The sequence below is a fragment of the Podarcis bocagei genome, assembly GCF_964188305.1.
Source record: "Podarcis bocagei genome assembly, chromosome: 5".
In the NCBI taxonomy this organism is placed as follows: Eukaryota; Metazoa; Chordata; class Lepidosauria; order Squamata; family Lacertidae; genus Podarcis; species Podarcis bocagei.
In genome coordinates this window covers 31,995,062-32,014,427 of record NC_138129.1, presented here as the reverse complement: position 1 = coordinate 32,014,427, position 19,366 = coordinate 31,995,062, and the positions used below count along the sequence as shown (strand labels likewise).

Here is a 19,366-nt window from a genome sequence, read left to right as displayed (position 1 = left end):
TCCCCCGCATGTATAATCAAGACCCTTGGAGGGCCATGGGTCACTGCGGCACTATGCAGCATGGGCATCAAGGAAGAGCAGCAAAAGGGGCTTGAGCCCAGGAGTCAGCCTCTTTTCTTTGGCCTTAGGCCCACCCCCGGCCCGGCCCTCCATTGTGCTCCCTGGCCGAGGGCGGGTCAAAGGCCAGCTCAGGCAGGTGGGTGGCACCCGCCCAGGTGAGCCTCGCTTGGTGCCGCAAACCCCGCCCACCTGTGGGGAAGGGAGGGCGGATATTGCCTGCAGACGGTGATTGGTTCAATCCCTGTCATCTCCAGGTAGGGCTGGGAATTATTTCGTCTGAAATCCTGGACAGCTGCTGCTAGTCAGTGTTGACACTATTTAGCTAGATGGACTAATTGTGTGACTCAGAATAAAGCGGCTTCCTATGTAGGGAGGGATAGTCAGGTTGAATCCTAGTTAAGTCCCATCATGATCTGCCTACTGGAGTGGAGGGAACTAAGGCCAGATTTATTACAGTGGACGGTGAAGTGTTCAGATTCACACCATACATTTAAAGCACAATGATACCACTTTGAAACAGTATTGGCTTCCTCCAAAGAATTATGGGAGCTGTAGTTTGTTATGGGTGCTAAGAAGTGTTGGTGCTAAGAAGAAGACCCCCTGTTCCCCTCACAGAGATATAATCCTCAAGAGTGGTTTAACCATCAATTTCTCTTCTCAGCTAACTAGGAATTGTGGCTCTATAGTAGGGGATAACAGTAGGGGATATAGTAGGGATGCTAACGACTTTTAGCATACTGAACAAACTACAGCTCCCAGAATTCTTTGGAGGGAATTCATGACTGTTTAAATGTGGTACCATAGTGCTTTAAATGTATGGTGTGCATGTGGCCTTAGTAGAATGTGCACACACAAAAACTATGATGTTATGGACAGTGTTGACAGTCAACAGCAATTTTTCATATAGCTTAACACTGAAAAAGCAAAGCAGTGATCAGATTGTGCTAGGAGCTGCCTGTCTGGAAGCAAATACAGTGGTACCTCGGGTTAAGTACTTAATTTGTATCGGAGGTCCGTTCTTAACCTGAAACTGTTCTTAACCTGAAGCACCACTTTAGCTAATGGGGCCTCCTGCTGTTACCACGCTGCCGGAGCACGATTTCTGTTCTCATTCTGAAGCAAAGTTCTTAACCTGAAGCACTATTTCTGGGTTAGCGGAGTCTGTAACCTGAAGCGTATGTAACCTGAAGCGTATGTAACCCAAGGTACCACTGTATGAAGAACCAGTGGCAGAGCCTGAAAGTAACTGAGTCTAACAGTCCTGCTTCTTGTCTTCCAGATCGTGAGAACCAGTCTATGCTCATCACGTAAGTTCTGTCTTTATAAGTCCATTTTCTGTTTTGTATTGCCTGCAAGCTAGGGCAGTTCCAAACTATTTTGCGGTGGGATTCAATCACATACCGGCAAATACAAGTTGTCCAATTATAGTTGACTGTGAGCTCTTGTGCAACCACAAAGGCTGTGGCCTTTTGCTATAAAGAAAGTGACAGGATGCAGTGGAAAGGGTAGGATAACCCTTCCTTTGAGGCAACATCATCTATCCTCCCTGCAAACAATTCAGAGTGAATTAAGTAGCCAGCATTGTTTAATTTCCCTGCAAAGAAATGAGGACGAATGTAAATAAACAGGTCATCTCTGAGTGCCCTTAAGATGCAAGGTCTGATATCCTTTCCTGGTCTCACAATATTGGTTATGCATGAAAAGAAACTGCAGGCAGAGGAAACGCCCCTGTCTCCCTGTTTGAGAAAGCCAAATGGTTTGGCTGCGCTGTAGGATCTTTACACTCCCTTCAGTTTGTTGCCTAAGCACAGGCACACACACATGGCAGAATTTCTGGCTCTTGCATGTCAGCTAACAGCTGCTATAGCCCTTCCAGGAGTGCACTGCCAACAAAAAGTAGGGCAGAAAATTCCTCTCATTGTGTGGCTGCTCATATGTTGTTTATTTGTATTTCCTGTCTGCTTCTTTGAATGTGTCTAGTTATTACTAGGGCACAAAACTGGGGTGGGGGTGGGGGAGGTCCTGTTCAACCAATCCATTTCCACAGCAAATATCCCAAGATGGCAGAGTGAAACTAAAGCAAGCCTGCACAACTCATGACCCATGAACATGACACTGTTCAGCAATCACGTGTTGCATCTTGCCAGGTGTTCCATAACAGTTCCCCTAAGAACATCATATTGGGACATGAGATGAGCCCTTCTGGAAAGCCAGCCATCATGTTTCCCCATGTGGCCATTCGGATGCCTCTGGGAATCTCACAAGGACATTGGTGCAATAGTATTCTCCTCCTCATGTTCCCCAGCAATGGGTATTCAGATAATGTATAGTCACCCTGCCTAGTTTTCATTGCTATAACCTGGTATTGTGGCTGCTATCAGACAGTAAGAAAACATGGGTTTCTTCCATTGCCTGATGTGGCTGGTGGGTTGTGTTCAGCTTGGATGGTCACAGGGTGTGCAGGCCACCTGATCACAAGCAAAATATTGCTCTGTTAGAGTGACACATATCATTTTCACCGTTTCACTTTTAACACATAGAACTCATGGAGTCAACATCCAAAGAAATTGGGGAGCAATGCATATGTGTGAGTAAGGATAGGGGGTGGGAAATTGTATTCAGGTTCTCATTTGAAGCTGAATCTCTCAAATCCAGACTTTCCAAAACAATATGCAAACTGAAACACAGCTATGCTTTGAAATTCTCTCCCCCCCCCCACATACATACATACATACATACATACATATGTGTGCAAAAATGGATGTGAAAAAGAACAAAAAACGCACTTTACTAGGGAAAATTGCTTGCAAAAATGTGCACATTAGTCAAAACTGCATCCAGAAATGTGTTTATTGGGGTAAATTTGCACTAAAATGCTGGTGGATTTTCATGAGGATTTTTAAAAAAATAAAAAATCACAAATTACTGCAAAATGTGGAGAACTGATTTTAGGACAAAAAAATTGACAGATCCTTCCATCCCTAGTGGGGTGGTGGGATTAAAAGAGAGACTAGATACATGGTGTGGTTGCCCTATGAAGGAAAGTGTCTTGAAGGAAGGAGCAAGGTTTAGCTAAGTAGGGGTGGAGAAAGAGGCAGCCGATAGGATAAGGGGAGGATAGGAAATGGCTACCTCACAGCTGCGGAGGAATGTTGGGGTGGCTGAGGCCCAATTGTAGAGGAGTGAGAAGGAGGAAGACATGATAACCGAAACAGCCATGTTGAGGAGGCTATATAAAGCCTAGTCTAGTGCCAGAAGCCCCTGACGCTTGAAGCTTTGGCCATGGCCTAATTAGGTAAAGCAGGGGTTGATAGCGTGCAATGTTTGGCTTTTGTCCTACAGAGGCCTCGCTCCCCCCACTGCCGAGCATGTCTCTTTGTGTGCTGGGATTACAATGGAAGAACAGCTAACTATAGGCATGAAATCAATGCCAGGCCAGTGCCAGAGGGCTTTGCAGAGAAAGGGGCAGGAGGGAGGGTGATACTAGCCTGCTGATGTGATAAAGAAGCCTGGACCCTGGAGCCAGCCTGCTGGACGTGGGCCAGGAATACTTGGAGGCCCTGCTTCTATTCCATGGATGAACTAATCTTTCTCTGGATTTGTATCGAAAAGGAAGGAAAATCTATCTCCTCCTCCTTTCCAGTAACTTCATGATAAGTGCATTTTCTGCTTGAGATAAAAGTGGAAGTTTATTAACCACCTGTAGCCAGTTCATTTTTGCCCATAGTAAAATGGCCCATTGGAAAAACAAGTTCAGCTGCCTTGTCTCCTTTTCCATTTAAAGTGTGCCTTGTAAAAGCTCTTACAAGATATACACTAAGAATCTGCACTCTTTGCAGCCCTGTTTAGGGAAGTTTTTAATGGGTGACATTTTAATGTATTTTTAATCTTTGTTGGAAGCCACCCAGAGTGGCTGGGGAAACCCAGCCACATGGGTGGGGTACAAATAAAATAATAATAATAATAATAATAATAATAATAATAATAATAATAATAATAATAATAATAATAATAATAATAATTTGCCGTTGCTCTAGGAGCAAAATGTAGGTGCATTTACATCAGGGCAAGGTGTTGAACCTGTGATTCTCCCACTGGCATCATCATCGGCCAGCATTACCGATGGTCAAGAATGAAGGGAGTTGTAGTCCAATGTGGCCACAGGTTTCCTTATGCTTGAACTACTTGTTCTCTGCTCCCTTGAAGGCAGCCCTTGCAGCACAAGGAACCCATGCGTGCCAAATCTGATATAGGTCTTTCCGCCTGCAGGTGGGGACACATTTTCAATCCAGCAGGAACATCAGTTTCCCACACCATTTCAGAAGCAATGTCAGGACAGCTTTTTCCCATGTCACATCACCTTTGCTTTTTGGGGGGAACTTCTTCTACCCTGGTCAACTCTCATTCAAATGCCCCCTGCATGCCAGATGCCACCATACCCAAATAAACAACCCTAAACAACCCTCCCCACATGCCTCCCAACTCTGTTGTATATTTCTGGGTGGGTGGGATTTTGGCTAGCTGTTTCTGTGTGCCTGTGAAATAACCTTTGACAGTAGTTGCTTCGTGTTCTTGATCTGTGTATTTCTATTACTCTAAGCGGAGAATCTGGTGCTGGTAAGACTGTAAACACCAAGCGGGTTATTCAGTACTTTGCCATTGTCGCAGCCCTGGGTGACTCTCCGGGCAAGAAAGGAGTAAGGCCCTCATTTGAAAACCTTTTTTCCCCTTTTTCTTTTTGGCTGTTTTCTTTTGTTCATTTTTGGTTTGTTTTGTTTTGGTCTTCTTTTGTGTTTGGCAGCGTGCGTGGTGGACGTGACTTTTTCTTTTACTTTGAAACAAGCAAGGCTTGAAAAAATTGCTTTGAGGGAAAAGGTTTCATAAAGTGGGCGCTGCTAAAAACCCCAAGCAGTGGCTGCTTTACGGAATTTTTAAGTCACTGGCTTTTTCCTCCACTCCACAGTTTTTCTTTTCTGAAAATGGGGGAAATTCCCCAAGGCATTCTTGTAACTCTTTCTTTTAAGCCTTGCTTTTTGTGATCCCCTCCCTCCGTCCTTTTTCATCTTGTATGTTTTCTGACTCTCTTTCTTCTTCTTCTCACACTCCTTTTTTCCTTTTCCTTTTCTTTTTAAAAATACCCTTCTTACTTCTTGATTATTTTTGGACTTGGGTTACGCCAAAAGAAATTCACCAGCATTGTTTTCCTTCCCTGGATTTTGATTTTAACCCTCTTGCTTCTTGATGCTGTTCTTGATCTTGATCTAATCTATTTAACATATTTTAGTGGGTTTTTTGAATAATAAAAAGTTGGGTTTTTAAAATTTAAACAGTTAAGCTTTTTTAACATTCTTCTGGACAAATCTGAAATGTCCTCCTCTTTGGATAGAACTTTCTGTGAAACTGGTTTTATATTTCTGGAACTGTAATGCTATTTTCTTATATTTTGTTATAGCAAGCTCCTGCCACTAAAACTGGGGTAAGTATTTAAAAGAAATAACTGACTTCATGTTCAAAGGCAGAGAGATGAAATAATACCTTATTAGTTCCAAGAAAATGGTACCTGAGGAGCAGGCAACATGATCATCAGATTCATGGCAGCTCTTTCCAGTCTGTGCCTGCTCCTTGCCTGTGGCTAGTTGGCCATATGAAGCAGAAGCTGTTCATATGATCAAACATATTGTGCACTGACTTCCATTTTGGACCATTTGAGCATTCGAAAGGTTTGGTCTTGTGCATGGCACAGTATTTCTTTCTGTTGTTTAGTCAATCATATTCGACTCTCCGTGACCCCATGAACCAGAGCATGCCTTGGAAACTCTCACTTTCTCCTCAGAGCTTCTCCTTTTTTATGTCCATGGAGTTTTCTTGGCAAAGTACTGGAGTGGTTTGCCAGTTCCTTCTCCAGGTGCATCACATTTAGTCTAAACTCTCGGCTATGACCTGTCCGTCTTGGGTGGCCCTGCACATCGCAGCTCATAACTTCCTGGAGTTATTCAAGTCCCTTCGCCATGACAAGGCAGTGATCCATGAAGGGGACAGTATTTCTAGACTTTTATTATAGTTGATTGGGAGGTCTCACACAACAAACCAGCTTCTCCAAAAGATCAGTTTCGTGTAAGGTAACATGTGCCTTGGCCCAACATAATCTAACCTCCCTGCAAACAAATCAGGATGCATATTCAATAAGCAGATCATCCAAAAGTGCCTACGGTGGCTGCATGTGACCACTTGGCACCAGATGCAGAGCTGATACATGTGGCAATTTTAGCTGACCACTACAAGCAGAATGATTGCGTGAATCAGCATTTCTGGCTTCATTCTAGTGTCCAGAAATATATCCTATATAACATAGGACTTCGTTAACATACAAAGCATTTCACTAAAGGAATATTATAGGGTGTTTCCAAAAATCTGTAGAAAAGCAACAACTCTCCATTCTTTGCCTTTAATCTGCTAAACAGTAAAATGTGTGTGTATTTCAATAGTTGTTTAGATATTTAGAAGTTGTTCATTTTATTCTAGTTCTTTTGCTCCTCTCCGATAATACTGTGGGGTGGTGGTCAACTAAGTTTTACTGAGAGTAGACCCACTGAAATTAATGGAGCTAACAGAGGCCTGATTGTTTCAATGGATCTAAGCTTAACCAACTTCTTTGGCAATCATTTGTAGCCAAGTTAGATTGTCTTCCATGAGCATGGTCTTAACAGTAGAGTTGCCGTATTTCAAAAAGTGAAAATCTGGACGTTTTTGAGTTATTTTTGAGGGAAAATGACACTGCCGACACGGGCTGTCATACGTCTGGATTCTCGCAGACCTTTCGCCAATTTCCACCCAGACACTGCTTGTGGCTGTAGTATTCCGGATATATCCAGGAAATTCTGGACGTATGGCAACCTTACTTAACAGTGAGTAGTGGATCTTACTCCCAGGAAAATGGGTATAGGATTGTATACTTAGTGCTTTCTAAGTTTCCCTTCATCTTTTAAGCTTTAAAGGCATGAAAAAGAAGAGGCGTCTTTCCTTTCCTTTTGAATGAGTGGTGGTAATATAAAATGTAAATCTCCATTTTTCAGAACACATCATTTCAATGGTGTTGCATTCCAAGCCAACAGAAGAAGCATAATTAGAAGCAAACAAATCCTCTGTCAATTTTGTATTAATGGCCCAGATTAACTATCCAAGACTGAATTTACACCCCACGTTTGTGGTTCAGGCTCCTATGTCCATCTGTTCATTTCTGACATACTGACACCTTCATAAGTAGCCTGAGGATGCTTCCAGATGGAGACATAATACTGTAAACTGGGATGTTGCACATGGGTCTTTGGCATCAGTTGTTGCTGTTTTTTTTTTGTTTTTTTTTAAAATAATAATATTGGATTTTCTCTGGAAAGGGCAAATCCAGATTAAAGGGAAGGCAGGGAGATATGAGCTGGTATTTTGATGACAATGACGTCATGTGGACACTGTAAAAAAAATAAAAACAACCTTCATACTTGCGGAGTGCTGATCCCACAATAAACACCCATCTGGAAGAACCCTGATACTTCCTTTGTATGTTCTCTCTCCCTTCTCCAGTAAGAAGCATTGTTCCCCCTCATTTCATTGCTTATATGTAGTCTCAGAACACCTCTCAAACACAGTGTTCCAGATTCCAGAATGTATGTGGCTCAAGCTGCCTCCAAAATACGAGTGGACTCTTCTAGATATGGGTAGCCAACATACTGCCCTAGAGATGTTTTTGGAGTGCAGCTCCCCTGAGCTCCAGCCAGTCTGGCCAGTGGTCAAGGATGATGGGGTTTGTACTTCGACAACATTTGGAGGCTACCCTTGATTGAGGGTTAGAGAACCTTTTTCAGCCTGAGGACTGCTTTCTCTTCTGGGCAGCCTTCCAAACGCCACATGCCAGTGATTCAGGAGGCAACTGCTGATATTGGTCAAAGGTTAAGAAAGTAATGGCATCCTCTATGCTGTGTTCCTCATCTTGCTCTCATCAGTATTCAGATAAATCTGGCTTGCAACACTGGGTATTTGAACTATCCTATGTTTATGTGACCTAGGGTACCCTTGAAGATCAAATCATTGAGGCTAACCCTGCTATGGAATCCTTTGGCAACGCCAAAACCCTGAGAAATGACAATTCCTCACGATTTGTAAGTATTTTTTAAAAAACAAAAATACAGTACAGAGCATTTATACAGGCAGTATGGTATGCATATGTGGTTTTTTTTGGTAAGCCTATACAGTGGTACCTCGGGTTAAGTACTTAATTTGTTCTGGAGGTCCGTTCTTAACCTGAAACTGTTCTTAACCTGAAGCACCACCAGGGACGCGGACTTAGAAAAAATATTGGGGGGCCCCGGGAAAGCTCATGAATAATAAATAAGCTCATGAATATGCAAATAAAGTGGCTCCGGCCCTAAATAGGGCAAGCCACGCCCCCCCAGCCAGCCGATTGGCTGGCTGGGAGGTGTGGCCAGTCGGGATTCCCCTGTTCTCGCGGGATTTCCGGCCGGGGCTCTCCGATTAGGGCGCGCGGCTGGCTGGCTGGCGAAGGAGCAGGTGGGGAGGAGGCGGGGGACGGCGGCGGCGCTCTGCTGGAAGGGCGCCCGCCCGAGATTATTGGGGGGGCTGAGCCCCCCCAAAAATTTTTTTGAGGGGGCTCGAGCCCCCTCAAGCCCCATGGAGTCGGCGCCTATGAGCACCACTTTAGCTAATGGGGCCTCCCACTGCTGCCGTGCCACAGGAGCACGATTTCTGTTCTTATCCTGAAGCAAAGTTCTTAACTTGAAGCACTATTCTGGGTTAGCGGAGTCTGTAACCTGAAGTGTATGTAACCTGAAGTGTATGTAACTCGAGGTACCACTGTAGAAATATTTATGACATAATGAAGCGTATGAAACAAACTATTTCCATATCTATAAATTCTCTTACTCATTAGTTTAGCAGATTATAGTGACGTTTTGATATTTGGAACAGAGAAATCAGCCTCTGAGGAAGGGGAGTTATGACCAAACACAATATGATTAAAATGTGAATACAATTAAAGCTGCACATTTATGTTATGGAAATAGCAAGTATGGGAAAGCATGAGGAGCCTTGGGGCTGTGTGAAGACAGGTGGGGATGGGAAGTTTAACTTCATCCTTACCTATCACAACAAAAATCTGAAGCTTCTATTTGCATGCCAAGGGGCAGTTCCATTGGTGCCAGTAGGAGTTCCCCTTGAATAGCAATTTCAGAGGCTATAATCAGGCAGCACTTTATCCCTCTATCTGGCTATTGTCTGTCAGAGCAGACAATACTGGTCTAGATGCACAAATTATCTTACTTTGAATACAGCAGGTTTCCTATTTAAGAGCCTGCAGGTCATAGTGAGTACTTCTATTCATTTGCCTTTTTCCTTCCCATCAAAACAGGGCAAGTTCATTCGCATCCATTTTGGTCCTTCAGGGAAGCTGGCTTCCGCTGACATTGACATCTGTGAGTAAATGGCTGATGTCACATGACATCCCATGTTGTTTTTAATTTGAGCAGTTTTGTAAACCCTTGAAGTAGTAACCCTGCAATGTGATTTCTTACCTGTTGTTTCTAGATTTGCTGGAAAAATCGAGAGTGATTTTCCAGCAGCCAGGAGAGAGGAGCTACCACATCTACTATCAAATCCTTTCTGGAAAGAAGCCAGAACTCCAAGGTGAGAGGCACTAAAATAATATACAAAGAAATTTGACAATCAAGTTTGGAAAGCACAATGCAGATGATCACAAAAGAGCTGTGCTCAGTATGATATCCCTACTGAGTAGGGATGAGGAATAAATTCAATTCCATTCACATTTAAAAACAAATGTGCACTTTTCAAAACAATGTGTGGTCCAAAACACAGCTATCCTTTGAAACTGACACTTCTCTGAATTGTGCAAGCCAAGAAATGTATCACAAAATGCAAATAGTAGGAAAAAATAACATACAAAAGTGCATTATATTAGGGGAAACTGCTTTGCAAAAATGTATATGTTATGCAAAAATGTGTATGTTAGGAGAAATTTGCATGAAAATGCTGATGAATTTTCATGAGGATCTTCTTTTAAAAAAATCTCAGACTGGGGAAAAAACCGGAAACATAAGAAACTGCCCCTGACAAATTTGTCCATCCTTCCTGCTGAACACTCCTAGATGCCACCATTGTCAACACACCTTATATCTGCTCAGTGCTTTTGAAATTTAGGCTAACCCAATATTTGTGACATTGGCACCGGTGCTTTGAAAAGGCTTGTGCTTATCAGTGCACTTAAAGTGAACCTTGTTTCCGAGACTTATTTATGTAAATACGTTTATAACTTGCCTTCCCTCCAAGGACCTCAAGGTAACCTGCCCAATGACTATCACAGTTGGATGTAGAATATTGAATCTGGCAAGTTACAAATGGGAATTAAGTTTTAAGAATGTTTTAAGTAGCCCTCAAATTTCAATTTAAAAAGTGAAAATTGAGCATATTTGAAAGTACAATTTGAATTTAGAACATTTTATCTTTTTTTTAAAAATTTGCTCAAAATTCTGTTTAGTCCTAAGCACCTTTTGTTCTTGGGTCCATGATTCTGAGCACACCGGAAGTTAGTTTCATTGCATATCAGTCGGATGTTTAACGTAATTGATCCAAAAGCTGTACCTCTGAGCCAGATCAAGAGATAGATCATAGAAACATAGATATGTGTGTGGGCAGACTCACACACATGTATCACCCTCTGGATCAGAACCTACAGGGGACTATTCAGATGTGTATTTGAATACAGTTGTCATTTACGTAAATGCCATTCATTGGCATGTCATTACTGTCAACAGGATGCCCATTTTGATGGGCATCCCTATCTACATATTGATGGAACGGGTAACTGTGCTTGACCAGAACTGGATCACAGAGAAGGTTTGCACTTGCTCCCTTTCAATCCTTCTCTCCCTGTTTGCTCCTACAAACCTCACACAAATAAGAGCACTGTGAGCAGGGAGGTCCTTCAGACATATTCATGTAGGACCTCTCTCTGAGAGGATGGCAAGCTTGTCCAATAATGATCCCTCCCAGTCATGCTATGATCTGCACTCAAGGCATCTTTCCAGTATGGAACCCGATGCTGTGAAATAGGAAATGTAGGCGAAACCCTTTTCCGACCGGACAGGGATTTTTAGCATAGTGTCCTGTCATGGCAGTAAGGAATCTGGGCTACGGCCTGCTGCTCTTGCTGCTCGGTGACAAACAATACCTTATTAGGCAGGTCTGGAGAGCTCTACTGAGCAGTAATCTTATCTGGTGCTCACAAGGCCAAGGCTGACCACTTCTAAATCAGTCAGCGGCCCAAGGGTGTTCCTAAGATAGCTGGCGGGAGATGCAACTATACAATGCACATGCCTTTCTGGTAGCTGCGTAATGGAGACTATGTGGCCTCTGAGGCTGAAACTTCCAAGCTGATCCTTGATTCATAGCCACTTGATTCATAGTTCAAATTGGGCATGTACCCACAATATGCTGTGAAACAAAGAACACATCTTCTGTCTGTTTCCCCCCAGATATGCTGCTGCTGTCTTCCAACCCCTATGACTACCATTTCTGCTCACAAGGTGTAACAACTGTAGACAACCTGGACGATGGAGAGGAACTCTTGGCTACAGATGTATGTGTTAATCCACTGTGAAATCAATTGGGGGTGTCAAAGTCTCTTTGTGATGCATGGACACAGTCTAGCCTCATGAACTGCTTCCGAGACCCATTATTTTTTAAAGGGGGGGGAATTAATATAATAAGCACAGTTTTTTCCACAAAGAATCCTGGAAACTGTACTTTACCCCCCAACTGAACTAGAATTCCCAGCACTCTTAACAAACTACTGTTCCCATTTGTTGCTACATAGCTAGCCATTTCAAATGGCACTGGTTTTGATGTGAATCATGCATCCTTTTCTTATTTAAGGGGTGGGGAGCCTGCGTCTTCCCAAGATTCTCAGTCTGGCTCACAGCACTCTCTGTGGGATCTCTCTCTCTCTCTCTCTCCCTCTCTCTCTCTCTCTCTCTCTCTCTCTCTCTCTCTCTGCCACACCCTTCTCTCCTCACCCTCTTCTACCCTCTCCACAATGATTCTGCCAACCAGCCTCCTAACAAAAAGTTCATGGGCTTCTGGATTTGTCTATTTTAGATTATCTGCATGCTAGAAAATTTTATGGCAGGGGTCTGAAGGGGGCACCATGGAAAACACTATGAACTCAACTCAGATGCACAGAAAATGCAAAATAGCAAAAACCTGCATATATAGGCTGTTGAGAGTTATTACTTAAGTTTAATGAGGTATATTTTAGCAGCGTGAAAGAAATGCCAGCTAGACAAGCCAGTATAGTGCATTTGTCATTTGCTTAGCATTTGCATCACCAGAAGGGTGCAGCAGTCCTTCTGGATTGAGGCCAGTACATCCTGAATTTGTCCTTTTCTGTTTGTTAATGGAATGATGGCGGCGGCGTGACCACACCTTGTCTGATTCCTTCCGCAGCATGCTATGGATATCCTGGGCTTCAGCAACGAGGAGAAATATGGCTGCTATAAGATAGTAGGAGCCATCATGCACTTTGGCAACATGAAATTCAAGCAGAAACAACGTGAAGAACAGGCAGAGGCTGAAGGCACTGAAAGTAAGGGAGTTTGCCTACATTGCTGCCTACAAATCGCATTGTGGCCGCCAGATCAGTCTGTTGCAGCAAAACTAGCAGTCTGGTGGTGCTTGGAAGCAGAGCCAGCAAAAGCACCTGATGAGCTCAAGCAGCTGCCAAGCCCAGTGGCATTTGGGACCCACTGCTGATGTCTATCCTGCCCTCCCCCCTTTTAAACCCTCTTACTTTCTCTCAGCGGCCATTGCTTAGCTTTTTGTCAACTCAGCTTTGGGAGCATTTGTGAATGTGGGAATGGCTGTTCTCTGGAGCTACCGAGATAAGCTTCTCCAGGGTCCTCATAAACTGGCTGTGGGGAGGGCACAATTGCATAGGTGCTCATTGGACAACACCTTGCTGTTAGCTCCCTCAGCCCTTCTGAAAAGACTAAGGTCGCTTCCAGACAACCTGTTTCTTTGAGAATTCATCCTTATTTGTCTGTACAAAGTTTCTGGGGAGTTCTACAAAATCCACTGTTTATAAGCAATCTTTCTTATTTGCTTGCAGGAAGCTTAAACTATGTCATGGGCAAGTAATTGTTACCCCACACTTTCCAGTGCATTTTCCTGTCCCTTTCCTTACAGCAAACAATCTGTTTCTTTGGGAGGGGGGTGTACAAGAGTGGTATAATCCACTTCAGTGGCACAACCTGAACCTGCCAGTAGGCAATTGAACCCCACCAGTATAATGCTAGTCTGGGAGCAGTCACACAAATTTATTGTGGCATCATCAGCTTTTATAGACCAGAATGCACATGTGTTAGGATTTATAAATCTCTGATCTTATTATTACTACCTGCTGGAGCCCAAATTGGTCTGCCTTTAATTGGCTTGAACTATAAGCAGTTCCTGCTGGGTGATGGCTCTTAATCAAGGGGTTCTAAATTACAGGAACCCACATTTATTTCTCATCAAGACCACTTTCTTATTTATGATTTTTTATTGAACTGCAGGTGCCGATAAAGCATCTTACCTCATGGGAATCAGCTCAAGTGACCTGATCAAGGGACTGCTCCACCCTAGGGTGAAAGTTGGAAATGAGTATGTGACCAAAGGCCAGAATGTGGAGCAGGTGAGCTTCTTGGACTGTACGGCTTGGCCTTATGCCTCCCTGCCTCCAGTTTCCCATAGGACCTCTTAGCGATGCACCTGGGAGAAAGGTTGTGCATCTTAATCTCTGTGTTAAGATGTGTCACTTGTGGAAAGTATATATTTCAAGCAAAAGAGTGGTGGTCACTTAAATTGCCTGTGCTTAAATTATCAAATAGCAGCAGTGACACATGCAGCCTGATTCTTGGCATGTTTCCTCAGAATAAAGCCCAACTGAGTTCAGTGCGCATATGCACAGGATTGTGTCTTTAGTTATCCAGAAACTATTTCATCAGTGTCAGCTGAAACATACTGATTCCATTTTATAAATAGCCTCCCTCCCTTTTCTGTGCTTGACCATGTAGCCAAGCACAGTCAGCTGGGTGGCATATAAATAATAAAATTATTATTACTATCATCATCGCCGTTGTTGTTGTTATCATCATTATTGCTATGTAACACCATCAGAAACGAACAAATATAAATTCTGACCAATTATCGTTACATAATTATTTGCAGGTTGTGTATGCAGTGGGAGCCTTAGCCAAAGCTACCTATGATCGCATGTTCAAGTGGCTGGTTTTTCGTATCAACAAAACTTTGGACACTAAACTAGCCAGGCAGTTCTTCATCGGAGTTCTGGACATTGCTGGATTTGAGATCTTTGAGGTGGGTTTGAAAACTAGCCCACATTTTGCACTGTGTAATGGAGGGGAAGTGTTGCTAAGAATGAAATACACATGCCAAACTGCTGCTGACTTCCTTGCCCAAAGAAAGTTGCTGGCAGGCTGAAAGAGATATCGTGAAAATTCAGAACTCATCTGAGCTATAGAATTGGATCCAGTTTGGTGAGGTTGTTGAGAATTCTGCATTAGAGATCATACCTAGGGTTTCAATACACTTAGCATGCTTGGAGCTCCAGGTAACCTGGTTGTGGTGCGTAGCCATTTTCATTCAGTTAACTATGGCATTCCTGTTCAACCAGGAATTTATGTGTGGGGTACAAACATGCTGGCCAATTGTCACCAGATCTGATCAACAGCTGGGAAGTGATGGGTGGTTTTTACTCTTCCGAGGCTACTGGTAGTGGAGTATCTTGAGTTGGGCAGTGAAGTCTCCAAGCTCTTAGGCGTTCACTTTCTGTCTGCAGTTTAACAGCTTTGAACAGCTATGCATCAACTTCACCAATGAGAAGCTGCAACAGTTTTTCAACCATCACATGTTTGTCCTGGAACAAGAAGAATACAAGAAGGAAGGAATTGAGTGGGTCTTCATTGACTTTGGCCTGGACCTGCAGGCTTGTATTGACCTGATTGAAAAGGTAAGATTGAGGCATGATTGCACAACTAATATGGCTGGCTTTATATATGTCACTGAAAAGGTTGAGTGATAATGGAAATGTGGCTACATCGGTTCTAACGTCCTCTTGTTTCTAGCCAATTTGCCAGATGAGTCTGGCAGGCCAATACTTTCACAACAGAGCAAAGTAAAAATTAATTTCCTTTCTGTTGTAACAAGGTTTTTACATACTTTTGACTGAAACCTGGTTCCATTCATTCTGGCTAGTGGTTCCGGCTTGCTGAAATTGGCCTCACTGTAAGAGACACTTACTTGCAAGCTACAATGTGAATTTAAAAAGTGATTTCCAGTAGCAAAGGAACAATTTAAACATTTAACTCCCACTGGCAACTGACTTATTTCAGCTTCTGAAAACTTCTCATGGCTCCTTGTTCCCCAGTTCTCTTTGGGAAGAACAACATAAAGTAAAATTAGGTTGGAAATAATGTTTATACTGCTTTTTTCATGAGACAAAAAGGAACCATCCTCATAAAATTATGTTCTACAGCTCCAGGGTGCTGCATTCTTCTACTGAAAACATGGTAAATAGAACACCTTTAGAACTAGGACAGGGGCAAGCAACCATTTTGAGCTGAAAGAAAGTGTGATCAAATCACTATTCAATGTGCACATAATACAGTGGCCTGAAAAATTAAAATCACTTTACCAACATGGTAGAACAAAAGCATTTCCCCCATGGCATAGTTGTTTGTCATCCTACTGCACAAGCTTGCTTTCACATGAACAGTATAGCAATTTTGAAGGGAAGCATTCTTTTGTGGTGACTTTTCCACTTCCTGGAAGCACTTTCCCCCACCCCCACTCTATGAATGGATTGAATATGGTTTTTCTTATACTTTGCATGCTAACTTTAGAAGCCTTTTTATAACATTCATCACATGGAAGTGGTTATTGCTTAGACTATCCTCCTCTCACATAGGACTAATATTAACACCAAGTGAACTTGCCTCCAGTTTGTTGATCAGTATCCTTTCCTTGCAGCCAATGGGAATCCTCTCCATTTTGGAGGAAGAATGCATGTTCCCCAAAGCCTCTGATATGTCATTCAAGGCCAAACTGTATGACAACCACATTGGGAAATCACCCAACTTCCAAAAGCCACGGCCAGATAAGAAGCGCAAATATGAAGCCCACTTTGAACTGGTGCACTATGCTGGAGTGGTATGTCTTCGTTTCCCGGCTCCCATATACAGGGTTTTTAGTGCTGCTTTTCTGTTTTCTGCCTCTGTTACAGCTGGTTTTGCTCTTTGGCAGGTGCCCTATAACATTGTTGGCTGGCTAGACAAGAACAAAGACCCATTGAATGAGACAGTGGTAACCATCTTCCAAAAATCACAAAATAAGCTGCTGGCCACTTTATATGAAAACTATGTGTCCTCTTCTTCAGGTGAGAGGCATTCCCATCTGTGCCAAACAAAGCACTAAATACAGAATATGTAAGATTACAGTGGTGCCTCGCAAGACGAAAATAATCCGTTCTGTGATTCTCTTCGTCTAGCGGTTTTTTCGTCTTGCGAAGCAAGCCCATTGACGGATTAGCGGATTAGCGCTATTAGCGGCTTTTAGCGGCTTAGCGGCTTATCGGATCAGCTGATAAGCGGCTTAGCGGCTTAGAAAAAGGGGGGGAAGGAAAAAACCCCCGCAGGAACTCGCAATACATTTTCGTCTTGCGAAGCAAGCCCATAGGAGATTCATTTTGCGAAGCACCTCCAAAATGGAAAACTCTTTCGTCTAGCAAGTTTTCCGTCTTGCGAGGCATTCATCTTGCGGGGCACCACTGTATCTGAAAAGCCAGAAAGTGGCTAGGCTGATCCCTGCTTAGCTTCAGAGACGTGTAGAGTTCAGACCATTCTCTGGGCCTGGGTATTCAATAGAGCTGGAGAATTAATTGTCCTATAACTTGAGCGATAGGGTTGGTCTCGCAGCTCTTGGGAACCAACCAAGGACCTGAACCAAATTAACACCATTAAGGCAATAAACTGACATTTCGTTGGGCAGATGATGCAACCAGGACAGGTGGCAAAGAGAAGCGCAAGAAGGCAGCTTCGTTCCAAACTGTGTCCCAGCTGCATAAGGTAAGTGTCTGCCCACTCCCCATGGTAAGCAGAACTGCTGGCTAGAATCTCACTTGGCTCTCTCTCTGTATACGCACGGCACTTCTTCCAGGCAATAACCTGAACGTGAAGTCTTGGAACACCAGGCAGACACTAAGGACTTTTGGGGCTTGGCTATTCTTCCCTCAGTTGGCCCAGAGTGCTCTCCCCTTTTGAGAATATTATTGCTCAGGAATAACAGCTGTAACTATCCCTGTATTGTAGGGACGCGGGTGGCACTGTGGGTTAAACCACAGAGCCTAGGACTTGCTGATCAGAAGGTTCAAATCCCCATGACGGGGTGAGCTCCCGTTGCTCGGTCCCTGCTCCTGCCCACCTAGCAGTTTGAAAGCACGTCAAAGTGCAAGTAGATAAATAGGTACTGCTCCAGTAGGAAGGTAAACGGCGTTTCCGTGTGCTGCTCTGGTTTGCCAGAAGTGGCTTAGTCATGCTGGCCATATGACCTGGAAGCTGTATGCCACTTCCCTCAGCCAATAAAGCGAGATGAGTGCCGCAACTCCAGAGTTGGCCACAACTGGACCTAATGGTCAGGGGTCCCTTTACCTTTACCTTATTGCCAGCTCTTGGTGATCATCGCATCAGCATTTGAATAGGAATAATGCTAGAATGTGGTTCCATTTGTAGTAGAGTAATGCTTATTTCCGCCCCTGTGATGTCTGCGCTACATGGTTCCTGTCTGCTTCTCCGTTGCTGAGGGAGAGGCAGTTAAGACTTGCAGTGATGTTTAGATAATTTATTACATGAACATCACTTTAAGTCTGTGCTACTTCTCTCCTCCTCACTCTTGACTGCGGGAAGGAGAACCCTTGGGAAGAAGAAAAGAAACGTGGATCTTACCAGGGTTGGAGCAACAGGCCCTTGGCCTTTCCCATGTTGGGAGAGGGAGTTAGCTGGACACAACACTCCACACACTGAGCCACTTAGCAGAGCAGCAACCGTCTGACTGAGAGACAGTGCTTCGCAAGTGAATGATCCAGAAACCACAAGGTTAAAAGCAAAGAGGGTTAGGAATGGTTTTAGATTGCAAGGTAAACTGGGCATGTGGAGAGTACAGAAGCAGCAACATGTTATTTAGCAGCATTGATGGGGCAGTTGTGGGTTTTGTTTTTTTTTAATAGATTGGATGGCCGAACTAAATGTGCCAGTTCTGTTTGCTTAAAGCAGACCTGCCCCATTCACATAAAAAGTGGGAGTGCTGTGGTGGGGGGATAGAGGGCTGTGGTCAGGAGGGAGAGGGAGCAGCCCAGTTTTCAGAGCCCCTTAGAGGGGAGTTGAACCTTCCCCAGGCCCACCACTTAACCTGTGCATGGATTTTAATTTCTGCTCAGTAGTAGGCTACATGCTTTGTACACACAGGGTCCCAGAATCACTTCCCAGAATCTCCAGATAAAGGGATATAAGGGAGCAGGGTTGAGCAGGAAATAATAATCTGTGCCTGAGGCCCTTAAAAGCAGCTGGGTGATGGGGATACCCAAAGTCAGGCCTCAAACGCAAATCATCATAGTGAGACAGGCTTCTGTGAGAGGAGGCGGCCCTTCAGATATCTGGGTCCTAAGCTGCAGAGGGCTTTAAAGGTTAAAACGAACTCCTTGACTTTTGCTCAGACGTGGACTTGGGGGAGCCTGTGAAGTGACTTAACCCTGTATGTCTGCCTTATAGGAAAACCTGAACAAACTGATGACCAATTTGCGTGCTACCCAGCCTCATTTTGTCCGCTGCATCATCCCCAATGAAACAAAGACCCCAGGTACACAACTGCAAAGAGTACGCTCTGTCTGTGAGGGATTAGAATGACCAGGGGGAAGTCTGCAGACAACACTCTTATGATTATTTGTTTGGCATCTCTGTGAAGCTTATCTGCTGTAAATAATGCCGCAAGCCTCATACAGGTTAAAAACACTAGTACTATGGCTTGAATTCTACATTTGGGTCCAGAGTAGAGTTGTGCTCTTGTGATGCCACACTGGAGGAAATGGAGTTGTGTGGGGAGGGTTATTTTTGCTGATTCCTCCTTCCTCCTGTGACCCTGAAGGAGTTGCTGTGGAGGATTGGGAGACCTTCTG

The 19,366-nt window shown here is 43.7% G+C and overlaps 1 protein-coding gene across 2 annotated transcripts in view; it reads left to right on the top strand.

Moving 5' to 3' along the window:
* Positions 1 to 19,366, top strand: part of MYH7B (myosin heavy chain 7B) — a 59,439-nt gene that overhangs the window by 12,463 nt on the left and 27,610 nt on the right. Inside the window, exons 6-20 of one of the 2 annotated variants that reach the window (XM_081195948.1) lie at positions 1,340 to 1,367; positions 4,661 to 4,757; positions 5,513 to 5,536; positions 8,121 to 8,213; positions 9,479 to 9,542; positions 9,655 to 9,753; positions 11,619 to 11,722; positions 12,589 to 12,727; positions 13,695 to 13,813; positions 14,350 to 14,499; positions 14,981 to 15,151; positions 16,171 to 16,350; positions 16,444 to 16,576; positions 17,188 to 17,264; positions 18,963 to 19,050. In XM_081195948.1, coding sequence (XP_081052074.1) covers positions 1,340 to 1,367; positions 4,661 to 4,757; positions 5,513 to 5,536; positions 8,121 to 8,213; positions 9,479 to 9,542; positions 9,655 to 9,753; positions 11,619 to 11,722; positions 12,589 to 12,727; positions 13,695 to 13,813; positions 14,350 to 14,499; positions 14,981 to 15,151; positions 16,171 to 16,350; positions 16,444 to 16,576; positions 17,188 to 17,264; positions 18,963 to 19,050 — 1,566 coding nt within the window. Of the gene's footprint in view, positions 1 to 1,339; positions 1,368 to 4,660; positions 4,758 to 5,512; positions 5,537 to 8,120; positions 8,214 to 9,478; positions 9,543 to 9,654; positions 9,754 to 11,618; positions 11,723 to 12,588; positions 12,728 to 13,694; positions 13,814 to 14,349; positions 14,500 to 14,980; positions 15,152 to 16,170; positions 16,351 to 16,443; positions 16,577 to 17,187; positions 17,265 to 18,962; positions 19,051 to 19,366 lie in introns of those variants that run through there. The other variant, XM_081195949.1, reaches the window with a different exon arrangement.